Genomic DNA, 19,736 nt, shown 5'->3' on the forward strand with positions numbered 1-19,736 from the left:
CTTCCTGAAAGAAACTCAACTTTTTTGTTGGGATATTACAGAAGGAAACATCTGTATGTAAATAAAATGTTGTTTATGTGATAGGAAAAGACAGGAAACAAAGTCTAAGAATTGTTGATTGATTTCTAACAAAGGAAATGTATCAAATGAAATTGAGGATGCAGATGTAAAACCGAAGGAAGTTTTTGATACCATCCATGGCTAAGATGTGAGACCATCCCAGGATGTTACTCACACTAAAATTTAGATTTAGGGGCTTGAAATTTCCATTTTAATGGATCAGAAATGGTTAGAGAAATTACTGGGCTAGAACCCATTACATCTATTAAACACTTGTTGCCACTTGTGGCTGAGGAAGCTGCAAATAGCTGGAAGCTACAAGGGTTGAAAAGGACATGTTACTGTCAACCATCTTCTTCCACTCCATCCTAGACACTTGCTATTGGCTTAAAACAAGATAGTGCTCTGTGGTGTGGTATAACACCATTATCTTACGAGATAAACCGTTCTAAATATATATAATTTCTGTCTTATTTTTTTTCCCCTCCCCCAAACACACTTTCTTTGACCCAATATGTTTTCTCTCTTTCAAACTGACTGCTCACAGGGCCAAGCGATGTCTGAGGAGCTTTTGTCTGCTATCCTGTTAATGTGCTCTGTGTCTTCATGTGCTGAGAGTTTGTAAAGCCAGGATCCATTAGGAATTTTTAGCACTTTGAGGTAAGACTTTTTTAACATGGCTCCTTGTTAAATGGAAATTTGTGGAGAAAAGTCAGGTTAATAAACTGCATATACATTTAGACATCGAAAGGAACGATTTTCAAAAGTACATAAGGATTTAAGAATATTGCATGCTGATGAAAGACACTTCTGTAAATATTTTCCCTTTTTACAGCTGGACACCAAGCTCATTCCATACCAAACTGAGAGAAAAACATTCCATTTACAACTTTGTCATGGACTGGAAATTCTGTTTGAATTTCATGTCGAAGTCATGTTATGAAACCTTTTGTGACAGGGATGTCAAAAGGAGACGTGTCACTACTGCCCCGGTCATTTTTAGTTAAATTTTCTAGTCTGTCAGCCCAGGAAACAGAAGAGAAATTTAACCTGAGGTTTTGGCTTGCTTTTTACTCCCAGTATACCGGTATGCAGTAGTCCTCTTTCCCAAGAATATTGTCCAAAACCAGGTACTCAACACCTAGAGAAAGCTTAAGGGGATACTTCCTTCACCCAGCAAGGATTCTTTGGGGTCTTATTTTCTCTGCACACAGGTCTAATCTTGAGTGGTACTGTCATCCTCAGCTTGTGTTGTACAAACTCTAGAAGAGAGTAACAGACGTGCTTTTGTCCACGCTCTGGTGTGCTTTGTCCAATTTGAACTATCACCTGCATCTCCTGGTCTCCTTGCAAACCCCTGCACAGTTTCCTCAACAGAGATTTTTGTGAGGTGAATCCACTGACAGATAAGTCAATGACTTGCCACCTACCAGTTTGTCTGCAGCTAAGATTTGGGGCTTAACAGTGAAAGTGTGTTTCTTTTGTACTGGAACCAGTGATCTGTGTCAATATTGTAGGTGAAATGCTGAAATTCATTCAAAAAGGAGTGAGGTTTGTGAAAATGGCTCAATAAGCATCAGATACCTAACCTGATCTGTTGTAATCAGCAGAGAGGGAGACACGTGTGAGAAATCACCAGCTTCTATTTTGGACCAAAAACCCTTCTCTTGTGCCAAATCTTACTTAAATTGACTTCTTTCACTCCTGAAAAGAAAAATCAGGCCTGGAAAGACGAAAAAGTTAGAGTGCATTTAGGGACTGCGCAGAGGACCTCTGTGCCATTTGTTTTCTTGTTAAAGGCTACATCTTTAATGAAGGTATGGGGTTTATCCCCCTGAAAAGCTGATGCTGCCTCCTTGGAGAATATGTTCCAAACATTAAACGAAATGTAGGAGTGTAGGATCTATCTCCTGTTCTCTGCTTTCACGGGAGCCTGCTGGAGTGCAGCCTTCAGCTTTGGGGCGTCCAACATCAGAAGGACATGGAACTGTTGGAGTGAGTCCAGAGGAGGCCAGAGATGCTGTGAGGGCTGGAGCAGCTCTGCTCTGGAGCCAGGCTGAGAGAGCTGGGCTGGGTCAGCCTGGAGAAGAGAAGGATCCTTAAGGGGAGACCTTAGAGCAGGTCCCAGTGCCTAAAGGGGCTGCAGGAAACCTGGAGAGGGGCTTGGAACAAGGGCCTGTAGGGGCAGGACAAGGGAAATGGCTTTAACCTGCCAGAGGGGAGATTGAGATGAGCTCTTAGGCACAAGTTCTTCCCTTTGTGGGTGCTGAGGCACTGGCACAGGGTGCCCAGAGAAGCTGTGGCTGCCCCATCCCTGGCAGTGTTCAAGGCCAGCTTGGACAGAGCCTTGTGTGACATGGTCTAGTGTGAGGTGTCCCTACCCATGGCAGGGGGTTGGAACTGGAATAGCTTTAACTTCCCTTCTGTCCCAAACCATTCCATGATTCTATGATGGTGGTGAGCAATAAAAGCTGAAAAAAAATCCCAATGTATTAGATGTCATTACTGGATTTTTTTTTTGATGTTGGTTTTTAATATATGTGTTCCTATTTTTAGAGTTTTATTCTGAATCTTGTAATAGCAACCATTCCATTTTGGTATGAGGTCTTTTCTATTAACAGTGATCAAAGTGAAATATTTCATATGAGTTAGGAAAAGAGACACTTGAGATAAATGAGGTTCCGCTTTATCTGGCAAGTTGGATGTTTCTGATATGCGATCTGACTTACAAAGTTGGAAAATTAATTGCACAAAGCAGTTCATTTCTAAACAGATAATAAATTCGTATTAGCATTCAAAGTTTAGAAAACAAGTTTGAACCTTTTTCAAATATATTACAAACAAATATTCTGTGTGCTGTTAAGTCTTATAAATAATTCTTTGGTGTTTGGTTTAAAACCCAAACTGATACTTTGTTTTCTTAAGAACAAGCTGACATCTCTAAGAACTACACAATTCAAATATAGAGCTGCTTTATTTAAATGTGAAGAGGCTAGCTCTCTTGATGTAGAAGTCAAGCTGTCTTTCTGCCTCTAATTAATTTAGGGATAAACCCAGGCTGTTGATGTTGTCTAGAAGTCGACAAACTGAGCACAGACCCATGTTTTGATTTAAAACCCCCTCTATTAAGGATTGTATTTCCTTAAGTGGCTTTGCCTTGCCCTTGCTTTGATACTTGTGTTGATCAGAAGTAGGCTTTCCTCTGGTCCAATTTCTTCAGTCTTACCAGGAACCAAAGATGCAGAGGATGAAGAAAGGGGTTAAATTGCAACCTATAAACACAGTACCCAGTACGTTGTCCTCTGTATTTTGGCATTATTCAAATGGCAGGTACTTTAGTACGTTAAAGTCATCTTTCGAAGATTTTTTTTGTTTAAAAGCGTGTCTGTCATTTTGTTGAGCCTCTTACTTCATAGTTCACATGTGTTGGTACATTCTATGCTAAAAGAAAGTTCAATTTACACTCAAGCTCTGGATTTGAACATTAGGTTTGTTGAACTTCTGTCCCATGAGCACTTCCTGGTCAGCCCCATCAGGACATTTTCCTCCATGTCTAGGACAAGCGCAGTGAGCGTCTTTTCAACAAACAGAACTCCCTCTCGTGCCATCAGCCCTCTTAATTTCCTGAGTAAGCTTTTGCATTGTTGCCATGGGACCTTGAAACAGCCTGCAGGTGAGGAATGGTACTCCCAGGCTTAAATCCATTTCATGAGGAGCATTAGCATTCTATCATGTTAATTAACATTAATATGACTTACATGGCTTAAGACCTATCTTTGGGTTTAGCTGCGCTCTAGGAATAATTCAAAAGATGAGCTATTACTCCCATTGGGATCCTGACTTCAAATCCACTAAAGGTAATGGGTGTCCTTGAACTGGCTAAGAAGGCTTTGAATCAGGAGGTAGTTTCAGATCAGCTTTCCTGGCTGTCCCTCCGCTGTTCATTCTGCTTTGTGACAACTTCTTTATGCTGGGCTGTATATCAGTGCCATGCAGAGCAAAGCTCTTAACTTCCCTTTTGCTGTTCTGGACCATAAGGCAACGAGCCATGTGTTTTTTTAGATGATCATATGAAGCTTCAGTCTATTTTTAGGGCAGTCTTGCTGCCAGGAATAATTTCTGGGACTTTTGATTTCAGTGGTGGATTATGTGATGATGTGAATGTCTAAAATGGATATTTCAAAATACTTTTTACTGACTTAATGTTTAACAGATTAACACCTCTGTAATGTTACATTTAAAAGCAGCTTCATATTTCCTATCCATTTTGTATTGTTGACTGACATCATTGGTGGCCTCTAGGCAAATGCTGTGGCTTTGGTTTCAAAGCCCCAAATGAGCAATAAGTATGTATAAGTCAGTACATTCGATAGATGAACTGTTACACAATGAAGAGACCACAGCTAATAAATTTTATACAATCTGTTTCCAACTTCCATGCAAATATTTTTATTTAATCTTTGGTGTTCTGCATAAAATGACCCAATATTTTGACCTCTGTCACTGTAAGTGATTCCCCATCTGAGAGTTAGAAAGCAAATTGATTTTGCTTCAGTCATGTAGTCAGCCTGTGTCTGAGCTCTAGCATACTATATTGACCCAAGTAAAGCCCATTTAAGTAAATCAAAGGGGGTATTTCGGTATTCTTCCTTTTGCCTATAGGCTGATGGAAGAATAGTTTCTTTTAATACCTCGGTAATTTATTTTGCCATTACAAGCAGCTGTAAAAATGATCAGTAGCAGTAATGTTCTTTGGAAGAATCATTGGGGTTATCAGTGTCTTGGGTAGCTTAATCATCAAATTCATCAGGTTTAGTAGGTTTAAATGTATAAATTTCTTTCAGAATGCATTGGCTGTTTAGCTGATTGCTTTTTGAAGTATTTGAATTTGTAAATAACTCCACAGGATTTGGATTTGCACAAAAGCAAGGGTGAAAAGGCCCAGAAGGATGTTTTCTTCAAAATTGTCTTTAATGGCTGTACTTTCTTTTCTTCACCAGATACAACAATGGTGGTGCATATGCTGGTCAAGTGGATTCTAAAAGGGCTTATTCTGTCTTTTCTGCTCAAATGTACTCTGTCCCTAAACCCAGATGATCCAAATGTTTGTAGTCATTGGGAAAGGTAATGTATAGCATACTGTTTTAGATCTTTACATACAGAGGGCAGAATAAGAGCCATAATTTGCTAAATGCCACCCTGCCTCACAAAAGAACATGGATTTGCATGACAGAAAGAGTACTTCTGAGCAGCTTTGAGAATTTGGGTCATCCCAAAGAATTGGTTCTAAAGCTTGAGCTGTGTGTAGACCACATACCCCTCTGTTACCTGTCTGCTCAGTTATACTTTGGAAAGTTCCTCCATGGTTTCAGCTAGAACACTCCACAGGTGTTTTCATTTATCATGGAGAGACCTAGAGAAATGGTGGCCTTATTCTGTCTTGCTTTTTTCTGGTTGTGGTCAAGCAGGACTATTAGAGATTTTGACTAAGTTTTAAGCCCTTCCTGCTGCACCGTGCAGGTTTATTCTGTATGTCCTGAACTTTGTGTCTGTATCTGCCACATTTGTGTCAGCATCAAAGAATATCTACTTGAAAGCACAGAGAACTAAAGGCCCTGGTAATTCTTGTTCTCTCTATTGTTACAGTGTCCTCATCCTAAAAGTGGATCTGTGCAGGGCAGTTCTTATAAGTACATAGAAACCCACCATCTTTGATAGGGTTCACAGTCATGCAGGGTCTGTTTGCAGAGGCTAAATTTCCTGTACTCTTAAGCTTAACTCACTAAATTTCCAGCTCTGTGGTTTAGTTTCACGCAAATATGAATTACTGTCCACTTTAGCAAAATAAATCCTTTTAACAAGAGCAGAGATGGAATCATATTTTAATGGCACTGTGGTTTGATTTTAGAGAGTTGTTTGCAGGTTTCTTGCAACTGCAAAGCAAAAACTAGAGAGGAAAGGATTTTGCAGTCTGTATTGTGAGGTGAAGTGCATTCAGAGCACAGGAATAAAATATTGATTTTGTCTGAAAATAGTCAGCAACCCAGAGACCCAATCAAGGAGAAACAAAAATTAAATACCAAAATTGATTGGTTGTACTGACCAAGATGACTTTGTTACTTAGATGTTAATAAATCAAAGGAAAAAGATTGTTAGGGCAATTGCCGGATAACAACCAGGATCATAAAATAATAATCAAGATTTCTGAGCGTTACTGCTTTGTGTTAATAATGAGCAATGTAAATATTTTACATTTTGCCATTAGTGGCAGTAAAATCATTATTGTCAAACCCAGCAAACTGTGACAGAGGGCAAAAGCAACATCTTGTAGAATCTTGGCTTGTCTAGAAGGGGCATGACAAGCAGGGCAGTAATAGTCCAGCCTTCGATTTCAAGCCAGTCAGACCCTCCAAGCAAATATTTTGGTATTACCTAACGGGTGAAATCTCACAGGGTTTAATCGTATCAGCAGTCCCACTGACAAGAAGGAAATCACTTGGAGGATTAAAACAATCGCTATAATGAATGATTTGGAGGGTCTGATTCTTGTGTCTTGACCCTGCCTAGAATGATTCCAGCATCATTCTCCAAAGATATTGTAGATCTGATAAAGCTGAGCTTGTTTCCAGATCAGAACCTGAGATTGAGTCTCTTGGACAGTGCACACACTCACTATAGGGCAATACAGTGTTCCGAAGTGACTGACACAAGTCCATGAGTTTTGTATTCCTCTATCGCACAAGGAGCCTGGACACTTTCAGTATAATCATAGCAATTAATATAGTACCTGATACATGAATAAATAGCATTTTGGGAAGGAGATTAATAAATTCTTAGTGTTGTTGGAGCTCTGTGATTTCTAACCAACTCGCCCAATTTTGGTTTTTATCCATTCATTTGTACAAAGAGAGCTAATCCTATTCTAACCATATGTTCCAAATCTAGATACCAGTTAACTCACATTACAGTTTTCACATAGTTCTGAGGTTATTTCTGCTACAGATTAAGAGGATTTAATTTGTGCAGCAGAAGAATAAACACTCTTCAACATCTTCTATAAATGATTCTATTTGATTGGTGCTCCCAATAGTTGAAGTAGTGGTGCTGCTTCATCCTAAAATCATGTGTCAGCATCCCATCACAGTGGCACCATGCAGCATAGCTAAGTTAATACAAACTCTAACTGCTATTTTGGAGTATAAGCAAAAATCGACAGTCCTAGGCAGGAAGGCAACTGGGATGTTTTAAAACCATGGTGTTTTCCTCTCTTTTAAAATGTGCAGCGTTAAGTCAACCAAATACCCTTTTCACTGTCTAAACTACCATGAATTTAGTCCTTTTTCCAGAAGGGAAGGGTTTGTTACTCAGACTGAAATCTCTATTTCTGTTATGGAGCCAAAGTTAGCAGCATTGCCAGAATTTTCAGGCAGAGCTGTGGCTGAAGGAAGCCCTTTTTTTGATTTTTAATAATGCCCAAAGTTTCTGAGATTATTGATTTAAGTCTTTTCATACTGAAGTTAGATGAGTAGCATATACAGGGAACTGAAGCTTTTCAGGTTGCAACAAACAGCCTTTCACTTCTTTTCTCTGTCTACTCCTAGCTATGCTGTGACAGTCCAGGAGTCTTATGCTCATCCTTTTGATCAGATCTATTATACAAGATGTACTGACATACTGAACTGGTTCAAGTGCACCAGACACAGGTAAGAACTAATCCCCAGAAATTTTAGTTTTGTTTTGCCTTTTCCTCTCCTCACACACCTTTTATTTATGCAGGTTTTTGTGGTACTGTAACATAGATATGTATGGAAAGATGAATTTCAGCACAATAGCCAGGGCGTTTGGCATTCTAGAGGCATTGATTGAAGTAGAGAGATTTTTGCGTGAAATTTGGGTGAGGTCAATGATAGTCACTCCCTTACAGGGCCATTCAGGAGTATGTTTCTTTGCCATTCACCCTTCCATGGACTGGAAGTGATTCTTGTATGACCAACCATGACAAGCTATCTTTTCCAAGTGGTCAGTACATGTCCGGGTTTATAGTAGGAAGTCCCTGAAGCTCCTAAATCTTGAAGAATCGGATACTTCAGGGTTAATGATAATTATGCATGGACCCGTATTTGAAATACTGCACCCAAATCTGTGTTGAATATCTGGTAAAATAAGGATGGATCCATTTCTAGCACTGATACCAAGAGTTAATTTTTCCCAGGCTCCAAGATATTGCTGTTAATTCATTCTGATTCCAAGTACAAAACTATCCTACAAACATCCACTGATATTTGAAATCTTTTAAAGGGAGTTTTAGCAAGTTAATTGGTACCTTAAGTCTCAGTAGCAAAGAGATTGTTCAGCACTGTCCTAGTCTGACTGTGAGTTTTGTTTTTTAGCTTCTGTGTTCTGATGTATGGAATTGAACAGGGATGCAGAGCTTTCTGCACTGGTGTATAGACTGGAGCTCAGCAGAGTAAATTTGATCAATTTATCTAGCATGAGGGACAATAGATTTTATTCAGTTTAGGTAATTTCAAATAAATTAACATTAATAAAGCTGTTATATAAATATAATATATACTATATGATATATAGTATATAATATATGATATATAATATATAGTATACAATATAAACAGTCTGTTAATATTCCTTTTCTAATGTAGTATCGTTGCTAACTCTATGAATGAGTCTAGAGAAGCTACAGAATGCTTAAAACCATTTCTGTAAACCGCATATTGCAGTGGAGAAAACACGCTTTAAATACTCCACTGGGACTATAATGGCATTTTGCAAGGCATTAGTGCCTTGGAAGGGTTAGCAAGCAGGAAGAAATCACTTGGGGTTAACTTTTCATTTTGTGTAGTGAGAGCAGTTTCCGTCGTGGTAATGGCTTGTGTAGTGCACTGACAGAGTGGAAGATTCTGCTCATTCCACTGGTGATAGCTGACATTGCTGATTTGCAGAAATGAATCATCTGCTCTCAAAGATACTCCTTGCCCTTGCTTTAGGACTGGGGAAATGGTTTAAGATAGCAGTCCTAGGAAGAGCTGCAGTGATCGACTGTCACGAGTACTGTGTTTATAATACAAGTTATATTTCAAGTTTCAAAACAAATATTGATTTTTTTTTATTGTGGCTTTTAATATCAAAAGCTTTCATGCATTTTAAATAATTATTGAATGCTATCCTTACTATAATTTAACACAAATATAATTCCAACAGTAGGCATTGATTTTCTGTATTGTAAAATGGCTTTCTGTCTTGCCATTTAGAATAAGTTATAAAACAGCCTATCGAAGAGGACTAAGAACTATGTATCGGCGAAGATCGCAGTGTTGCCCTGGATATTACGAAAGTGGAGACTACTGTATACGTATGTACAGAGCTTTGCTTCAGATCTGACAATTAAAAGTCATTTTTGGAGGAGCTGTAGGCTCATTAAAGATGTATTGTGGTAGTAATATTAAAGGCTGATTTTCAGAGCTGCTCAGAACCTTCAGGTGCCACTGGTTTCAGTGAGGATTGCAGATACTGAACAGTTCAGGTTAGTTCAGTATGTGTATTCCAAGTACCTAAGCAAAATTTTGCTGAAATCATTGGGGAGGCTGTTAATCAAATTCCTGAGCGCTTTATTGAATCAGATCATACTTTGGGGAGTAATTTATGCACGTATGTACTAATGTTAAAGAATTAGGGGAACTAAAACCACACTTACATGTAAATTGTCACAGAATTTATTAAGCAGCATAAAGTTTCTGCCTCTTAATTTGGCAAGTTCTTTGTTCAGGTACAAACATTTAAAATCTCACTGTTTCTCATGGTTCCTGTCAATGATTTTGCTCTTCTTAAAGCTTCACAAATGTCAGAACTTTGTCCTGTCTGCACTGTTTAAGTCAATAAAAAGCTCTGGAGTGTGTTAGGTCAGTCTGAGGGGGACAACAAGTGAAATGGATCATTCAAGAACACCTAAAAGCTTTGTTAGTTAATAATGTCTTGTACATTAATGTGTGTTATCAGTGTTGCAGCTTTGCTCAGGAAGCGGAGCTGGGAATCTCTTGTCTACATCTTGTTAGAATGGGATTATGACATAAGAAAAAACATAAGAAGGTTTTGATGAACATCAGAATCCAAATTTTATAGACAGGTTTAAAATGCCACAGAATAATTTAGATATTAAAGTAATACAGTTATCCAGCTAACTTTATACATCTTGACACAGTGCTTTAAAGCTATTTGTATCTAGCTGTGTTGGTGTTTTTATCTGAGTAACTATATTGTATTTAAAATGTAGTACAGGAGCACCTCAGAAACATGAATAGGCCCTAATCTCATTTTAAATGACCTTTATGCCAAACAGTTACTTTGAGGGGGCTTTGGACTCTGCAAAATTACCAACCCTTTGAGATAAGGCTGGTAGAATTAGCCTGATTTTACAGAGGGAGCAATCATTTGATCTTTTGAAATGTGAAGTGCTGTTACTCAAGTTCTGAAAAGCATTGAGCATGACCAATTGCTGAAGCCCTTCCTATGTTCAGTATGTAGTTACCTTTAAACTCCTCTGGGGTCACTATCATTTCAGCAATTGCTCCACACACTTTTATTATCAACTTGATTTTGTGACTCAAAATCCTGTCTGGCACAGAACATACTTATTTTCACTTTTCTCTCTGCAATCTATCAATGTCTTTTATTTTCTGGTTTTTAATTGCCATACTGGTTGCAACAACAGGAGATCTCTGCAGATCTTCTGATTTTATGAGGATATTAATATTTATTTTGAAGTGCTTTTTGGTTAGTATTAATCCTCAAGAGTCCTGCTGCTGCCAGACAAATATTGTGGAGAAAGAACAGCATAGACCATAAACCCGAGTTCTGCTAATGCAGGACAAGACAGCAGGTATCTGGTCAGACCAGTTGTATGTTTGAAACAGTGTGGGTGATATTTAGGTTCACATGTGCAGGAGTCAGGTTCTTACACTGAATGATCTGCATGGTCAGAAATGTGAAGTGCATGCCTCAAGGCCATTTTCTATCTATCCTCCTTCCTGGGAGATCTGAGCAGCAAATGCTGCTGAAAGGGAAATGATGTAAAGGAAGAAGCTCTCCGTTATGATCTTACTGCTTTGATACCACAAGAAGCCACAAAGGAAAACCAATCAACCAACCAAAAAACCTCATTGAAACTCTCTGACCCTGCAAGCATCAGTTTGAAGGCTTAACAATATTTTGCTATTGTGATCCTTTTCATGTCATACCTCCTGTTTCTAGGTATGACATACCCCTTGTCCTGTTAGTTTTGTTTTCTTCTTTTCACAACATATTCCTGTGCCAACAAGCAAGTTCTTCCATTCATCATACTTTACAGTCAGCAGTGAATTCCATTTTTGTTCCTGGAGGCACCGCCCTGCTTTTGCCTCTTTCCTTACCTTCCCTTACCCACTTGTTTCTTTTCTTTAAACTGATGCTGTCTTCTGTTGCCTACCAAGCTAGTCTAGCACTACTGTCCCACGTTCCTCCAGACATGTTCAGTGCCTTTTCCTTTAATGGCAGCAGCTACAAGAGGGAGGTCAGGAGACACCATCAAAATCATCCCACTTTCCTGTGCTTCCATAGGGCAGCACTGTTCAACATGAGCATCCTTCTGCTAAGCCCCACTGCCACAAAGAGGGGAAGGAAGCTCCAGCCCTGCAGAGAAGGTTTTCCAAACCCAGCCAGCCCTTTAAAATCTATTCCATTAGCAATCATGGAAGCCACTACAGCATGGGGAGGAGAGAATACATCCCGCAGTGAGCCTGATGATCAAAAGAAAGTTTGATTAAAAAACATTGTGTAGATTAAAGGCTAATTGGTTCTTCTTTCATTAATAGCAGTCTTTATTTCTTGCAAAAGTTAAATAGCTTTGTAATTAACAGTGACATGTTTAGACTAGAGAAGGCTGAGTTTAAATCTCTATTAATGACTGTTTCTTGGATTTTAAAGCAGGAGTGAAGCCTTTCAGTGACTGTTTTGATCTTTTCCCTTCTCATTTATTATTTTTAAAGCAATGTCAGATATACAGTTTTATCTTTGTTCTCCTGTTGGGACTTACTAAATGGGTTTGGTCTAAGAAAATCTACCCTCAGTTCTATGTAATCAGGATGACCCAGAACTTCTTGCTCTGCCACTCTGGTGTTTTCTTTGCCTTTCTGAGTTCTGGATATGCTGCTGCCCCAGAAAATGTGGAATTCAGGCACAAGGTCAAATAATTAATTTGTTGACTGGTAAGTTATACCTCTGGCCAGTTCATTAGCACTTAGGCTAAGCAGTTTTGGGCTATGAAATTGCCTTTATGCCCATAAAAGGCTTGGAATATCTTGAAGTGGTAATGGTATTCCAAAAATTCCACCTGAAAAATGCTGCAAATACACATCTGCATATTTTTTGCATTGATGTCTTCAAAATGGTTGCTTCCATTCTGGTAGTTTTGCAAATTGATTCCCCTTCTCTGAATGTTCTTGTACATGACATAGCTTCTCACTGAGCTGTCCCTGAAAACAAACAGCACAGGCTGGGTAGTAAATCAGAGCAACTGTGATTGCCTGTACTTTGTATGCTAAGGTAAGCTTTTGGCAGAGCAAATGCATAAACTGCAGAAAATCTTTTCCTTAAACCACCACAGGGTTCAACTGCCCTTCAAGGTTTGCATAAGGATGTTTTAAAATCAAATTGTCTGATGGTATCTGTGGAAGTTAAAGCACCTCTGACCACTTTGCTGGTCAAAAAAAAAGACCAAGAAAAGGAATATTATGTGGCTCTTCTGTAGTTTTTACCCGTTGAGTAGATGGTAATAGAATGCTTCCCTTTAAGAACATGTCAGGTGGAAAGATTCCCTGTGTACTAAATGGATACTCTTTTGTCTGGGAGACCAATGCTTTGTTCAGGCTGTCCATATTAATCTTATTCTTGCACAACAGATTTATATAAAAGAGAGGTTTCTTCTAGGTAACAAAGGGTCAGAGACCCAAGCATCAGAGAAAAGGAAGACAGGACTGCAACATCTGCTGTTCTTGGCAGAAAAAAACCAGCATGAAACACAAACTTGGGAATTCACCTTTTCTTCACAGATTGAGAGATTTTAAGTTTTAACAGTTTTATTTTTCACTCTGCTACCTTACCCTCTTCTAATGTCTAAATCTATGCAATGTGACAGGATGTAATAATGACAGGATTAGCGATTAAACAATCTTACTAGTGCCACTTATCTATCATTCAAACCTGCCAAAATTCAGTAGAGTTATAGATTGACCATGGGTCTTTCCTTTCTCGGCCAAGATGTTATTGATCTCAGATTGTTTCTCAACATTCAACTTTCCACATTACAATTGCCACAACCATCATTCAGGGCTCCTTGACTTTGACACATCTTTTGATTGAGAAATTCGTGGTCTCACTGGTTGGATCTCAGTTTGTCACCTAGAGTGGTGGTTCACTTGGACATTATTATATTTGCAGGTAGTTATATGCCCATCTTTTCAGCCTATGTCTGAAACCTTTAATGGATTTCAGAACCAATGAGGAATGTGCTGTTAATAGCTGACTTGGTGAAATTGTGCAAATTTAGGACCTGATACTTTTGGGGGTTTTAAATAATGTTTCATAAATCCTGCCATTCCATCAGACACACCAACTTCATAGCATGATGTATGCTTTGATTGTAGCAATAGGAACATTCATACTTCACGACTGTGTTCCCTTTTCCAAGGCTACATGTCTCATAGCTTTTGTGATCTTTGAAAGGGCCATCTCATTGGAGCCATATGGCTGGTTTGTTAAACATCTGTACCATAGGAACAACAATGCCAGAGCATCCTGCCATCTGGATGAATTACAGTCCTTGCAATTCAATGTGTATGTTACAACAACACCGCTGTGGAGTGTACTTGTGATGAAAAGAAAAATAATAGCTTATGTGATCAGTGCAGAAGTTGCACACTCTGACAGACTGTTGAATCAGCAGCTTAAACTTCCTGAATATTCATAGCATTTGTTCATATGTCAGATTTGTTGATTATTTTCACTTTGTCATGCAGAAGCTCATTAACATTTTAGAAGAAATGTTGTCCCCCTCCCTTCTCATGTCAATTCTAAATTCCTCATGGTGAGCATCCCTGTAACTTGAAAATACATTGTTTGAAAACTGCTGGACTTGGGAAATACATTTTTCTTCTCTTTATAGACACACATTAAAGCTGGTGCTTGCTGTAAGAGACTTACTGTTACATTATTCAAGTACAGCATTCTGTACATCAATAATGCAACATAAATTAAGGGAAATGATCTAGCAGTACATAGATACTTTGTATCAGGGGACATTCCTTTTCTCTATCTGATTTGGGATGTATGAGTGCAAGAAAATGGCGTGGAAAGGCCATTCTACATATAAGGTTATTAATTATAGAGTTTAAATGACAGTAGGGGACTCTTTGAAATTTCTCCTTTTATATGCATTTGAGATGACTCCATACATCTTTTTCCAGTGAAGAATATGGGGAAAATAATTTAAGTTCTGCATTCACATGTGAGGGGATCTTGTACAGGAATTAAGAAATTATGCTTTTAATAGTAGTAGTCATAGTCATATTAGCAACAGCATTATTACCAATGTGTGATGACTGGGAGGAATCCCTGTTTTCTATTGAATGTTCAGGTGAGTTGGTAGGACAGCAAGAGAAGGAGTATGCAACAGAACTGGTTATCTGCATTCAACTTCTGCTACCCTACTCAGGGTGTAACCTTGGAGCTGCGTACTAATGCTTGATACCTCATTTTACAGAACACAGCGGGGCAGGTCACAGCCTGCAAACAGTAGAGGCCTTTGCTTATTCCTTCTGAACATCTTGGGAGGTAGGATAGGAAGAGGGAGAAAGCCTTATGATTAGGTCAGCTCATTTTGTGGCATAGATAAAGACATTGAGTTACTATTTAGTCTAAAGATAATGGAGAGACCTCTTTGCTGAGAAGGTGAAAAAATCAGTTCTCATGTCTCATCCATCATTTTACATTTGCAGTCAGCTTCTGGGCGCTGATGGATTTGCAAAGATGCTGGTGGGGAGTAGTAATGAAATAAGGGAAAGACTTCTGCAAGAAATGCAGGAGAAGGAGGAGAAACAAAATGTTCATACAAAAGAACGAAGGTAGCATGAAGTCAGGAAGAGGGTTTGCTGAAGCTGTATAATGTCTCAAAGGACTTAATAAATATCAGAGGAAAAATTACACAAGCATTATAGTTAGAAAAAGATTTAGACTGTTGCAAGTGTAGCAGTAAAAGAGCTTTTCTGGTTGCTTTAGGCAATCTCAGTTGGATCAGTATAAAAGAATACTGGGAAGGTAGACACAGAAGGAGGCACTGGATCCAGAGCTACTCAGTATTCACGTTAATGGACTGGATGCCTGGGAGCTTCAGCAGGATCAGAAAAAAGATAATCAGAAAAACATACAAAAAATAGAGATGTGAATTCATTGTTGAATTCAGAGCAAGAGCCATGCACAGTTTAGTCTGTTAATTTGCCCACTTTTTAGCAGGTTGATCCCTAGGTGTGTAAATCAGCACAGATCCACCATGCTGGAATGGGTATCTTCAGTTACTTCATCCTTACTTCTACATCTTCTTTAATGTCTTGATTCCCTTTGAAAATTCTCTTCCTCTTTCTTCTTTAATACAGCTCAGTGCTGTTAAAGCTGATTTGCACTGGTTTTGAGGATGTATACTTACAAGATATTGGCCATTTGTCGGATCATGGCGGCAAAGAACTCCAGAAGACTTTTTTTTTCTCTCCAAAAGACGTTCATTCGTAGTCCAGATGTGTGGTGAGCTGGGTTAAATTATTGAAATCAATAGGGTCAGAAAGAAGATAGACGTGTGAAATGAAATACATGTTTAAAATTGAAGTTTTTTTTCCCATTTAATAGATTTATTTCCCTTGTGCTTTGAAGACATAGGAAAGGAGGGGGAGATAGAGAGGAAAAGAAGTTACCTAAATCTAGATGGCCTTTAGAAAGAGCTTCTGATGCACATTAAAAATCTGAGATAGTATCTTTTCCCACTTCTTTCCTATTGTAGCTTCCCCTGGCTGTGACCTTGCCCTGACCAGTTCCAGAGTTTTTGTCACACATTAACTCCAGGTGTCTGGAAGCCATCAGTCAGATGGGGAGGGGGAACTGTTCTATGCAGATTCCTTGCTAACTGGAAGAAAGTGTAAGTGCCATTTGCCCCTCTTCCTCATTTCTGGGCATCTTGTCAGATTGAATCTGTAAATAAAAATGAACCAACACCACAAGAAGAATGTCTGAAGGGTGTAAAATAGACTAATAGCATAGCCCAGTACCTGGTTAACCACACTGGTTAACACAGTGCTTGCTCACTCACTGAGCCACACAGCTGCTCTCGCTTCCCCTGGCGGGAAAGTAAAGTGGAATAGGAAAGGAAGAGTGAAAGAAAGAGAAAACTTGTGGATTGAGATTAAAAAACATTTAATAAGAAAAAAAGGAAGTGGAAGAAGAGAGAAAAAACCCAAAGGGCACATAGATGGTCATTTCAGGTTTGCAGTAGAGTCAGTTGGCAAATCAGTGTTCATTTTTGGTTCCCTAATTATTCTTAATGAAAGAAGATGATGATGTTGGCTGATAGCTTGAAAACCATGTGTTAACACTAAATACTCTAGTAATACAGTGTAAAAGTATTAATCAGATAGCAGAAACCAGCCATGGATGCTTCCTCTAGAACCAGATACTCTGACTGCTCACACATTCTCTTTTTCTTTGTTACAGGATTATAGCATTTCACTTCATATTTGTGTATTGTTGAACATACTTTTCACTTTGCTGAAGGATTTTTAAACCTCCCCAAGGAAATGTATCATGAAACTCCAGTCCATTGCACGTTTCTGAATAATTTATCTTCAGCTCAGTATTTCTAACACAGGCATTCACTTTGGCAAACCTCACTTTCTCTGATGCTCTAAGTCAAGAGGTATTTTCAATGTATTTAATCCCAAAGCTTTCCTTCTTTTTATCAAGTTTTTTTCCTTGCTGAATAATATGATTTACTTTCATTACTGTCATGCCCAGAAATTCATGTGCAAACCCACTAAAGATAGCCTTACTTGAAAAAGCTTTCAAGTTAAGTATGTAAATGGAGTCAAATAAAGAGCTCTTTTTCTGATTAAAAAGAAGAAACTGTCTGTGGAACACATTATAAGCAAATTTGTAAAGACGTTAAACTGGGTATTCAGTATAACAAGCAACAAAAGGAGGCTTTTTGTTACAGCAGTGTAGTGCAATATCCAAGCTCTGCTGAAGTAAGTCACTGGTACTATTTTAGGATCTGATATCACTACAGCTGCATTGACAGGTGCCATGGGTTAGGAGAATCTACAATTTAAATAGAATTTCTTTTAAAAGCATTATTAAAGGTATCCAAAATGATCTTTTTTTCCCACCAAATACTGTATAATAGTTGTGTTTATGCAAATGATATGTAATATTTACCTTCTCGTAAAGGGTAGACATCTTCAGCAGCTTCTGATAATGGAGGTAGAAGTTTTTATTCCCAGATCCATTCTTCTATTTTCAGGCAACAGTGTGAATCACAGAAATTGAGAAGTACACTTTACCTTGTATCATTAGTAGAAAGTTTCTCTAGACACTTAGACATTACTAAGGGATTGGAGTTGATCCTAAATCAGCCAATCTGCAGTCTAGAGCTGGGTACAGAAGAGTTTAGACTAGTGTTTTGGGATGAAAATCAGCCCCTATAATTACACAACAATTTGTTTCCTGAGGTCTTTTTTGCAGTTCTTTTCCCTAAGTTGCTCTGGAAGACATCACTATGGTTCCTTTTGAAATGTGGGACAAGTCAAAAGTGTCTGCATTTAAATATTCCATCCCCAGTACTGTTAGTGTAGCTTATTCATAACATGATCTTCAAACAGACTGTACTCCTATCCCTGATTTCATCAGGGTGACCTTCATTTGGAGTGTGTGGCTTGATCTTCACTGCAGTCTGAAAAGCACTGGCCCTCTGGGACCCATGCCATCTAATAGCCTGGCCTTGATGATGGGCTTGCCTTTAGAAATGTGTCCATATTCATCCTATTTTGGGGAGAAACAAAGAAAGGATTATTGTTAGATTGGCTCGATGAAATTTGGAATAAGAATGAAGAAAGATTTTGTTTGAAAAAATCAATAGTTTATTCAATGTGCTACAGGACTAAAATTTATCTGGGAGAATCAGAGTAATTTAGTTTTATTAGGTGTTGCATCACTCAGCAAAGATAGCCAGAAGTATCATGCAGGCCAGATGTCTTTGTCTATCTACTTACGATCTTTTAGGAACATTTTTGAGGCACTCCCATCCTCACTCTGATACATAGCACATAGTCTCTGCCTATGAAAATCAATCAGCGGTGGAGCTGTGTCATTTACTGACAGAAAATAGAACGCTCTTGGCATGAGACCGGCAAGTCAGTAATCGGAGATCTATGGGCATGTAGCAATGCTACCAAATCCTATAAGAAATATTTCTCAGGAATGGCAATATGGAATTCGTACACAAAGAAATTCACTTAATGCCCTGAGGGGAGGTAACCTGTAGCTAAATATGCAAGTACTGTACTTCTGGGGTGGTGATTCCAGAGAAACGGGCAAGATAACTTGGTTATTTTACGGTGCTGTTTAGACTCATGTCTTTCACTGTCTGCTCTAGCACCTCTGAGAGTCTTGCCGTCCTCATCTTCCTCAGCTGTACGTTCCTCCAGTCTTTCTATGATGGAAATGTTTGGTTATTTCTGACTTCTCACTTTTAGCTAGTTTCTGATTTTGTACTTTCCAACTGGCAGCTCACTTTCCATTCCAGCACAACTCCTGGAGGGGACAGATTGCAGATGAAGGTACCCATGCTCCTGAGTGGAGAACAGTCATTGCTTCAGCAGTCTGTTGAGTGTTGTTTGATAGTAACTGCCATTACAGGTGGTTTGGTAGACCAGGTTATGTTTTCTCTTCTTCTTGTAGGTTTGGCTGCTTCTCCATATACTGGCAGGGATCCTGGCTATGAGCTTCTGCTCTCCTTGTAGAATGGTTTGGATTGGAAGGGACCTTAAAGCTCAGCCAGTCCCAACCCCCTGCCGTGGGCAGGGACCCCTTCCACTAGAGCAGCTTGCTCCAAGCCCCTATGTCCAACCTGGCCTTGAACACTGCCAGGGATGGGGCAACCACAGCTTCTCTGGGCATCCTGTGCCAGCACCTCAGCACCTTCACAGGGAAGAGCTTCTGCCTAAGAGCTCATCTCAATCTCCCCTCTTTCACCTTAAAGCCATTAAAATGGCCATTAAAGCCATTATTCCCCAGCCTGTAAAGAATTTCCTTCAAGTAACAAAACCTAATTCCCCTAAAGTAAAGAACAGAATGATTGTGGAATACTTCCACTGCCTTTGGCAAGGAAGAATTGTTTCTTCCCTCTTCTGTCCTCAAAAAAAAAACCAGTACCTTCCTGCTGACAAACACTATTTGACTGCATTTAGTTTTGGTGGAGTGAGGTCTGCTAGATCATATATAGAGTGAAAGACAATGCCTAAAAGTAGATGTTAATATTTCTATATTACTTAGGAAAAGATAGAAGTGTTGTTTTTAAAGATGCAATATAA

The 19,736-nt window shown here is 38.9% G+C and overlaps 1 protein-coding gene across 2 annotated transcripts in view; it reads left to right on the forward strand.

The window, feature by feature from the left end:
* Positions 1-19,736, forward strand: part of MEGF11 (multiple EGF like domains 11) — a 265,958-nt gene that overhangs the window by 61,617 nt on the left and 184,605 nt on the right. The window contains exons 2-5 of one of the 2 annotated variants that reach the window (XM_061446582.1): positions 608-720; positions 5,061-5,184; positions 7,662-7,763; positions 9,330-9,430. In XM_061446582.1, coding sequence (XP_061302566.1) covers positions 5,069-5,184; positions 7,662-7,763; positions 9,330-9,430 — 319 coding nt within the window. In that variant the 5' untranslated portion in view covers positions 608-720; positions 5,061-5,068. The remainder of the gene's footprint in view (positions 1-607; positions 721-5,060; positions 5,185-7,661; positions 7,764-9,329; positions 9,431-19,736) is intronic. The other variant, XM_061446583.1, reaches the window with a different exon arrangement.

The sequence above is a fragment of the Pezoporus flaviventris genome, unplaced genomic scaffold, assembly GCF_033815535.1.
Source record: "Pezoporus flaviventris isolate CSIRO_AGI_PZ_B2104156 unplaced genomic scaffold, CSIRO_AGI_Pfla_v1 ptg000006l, whole genome shotgun sequence".
NCBI classification, from domain to species: Eukaryota; Metazoa; Chordata; class Aves; order Psittaciformes; family Psittacidae; genus Pezoporus; species Pezoporus flaviventris.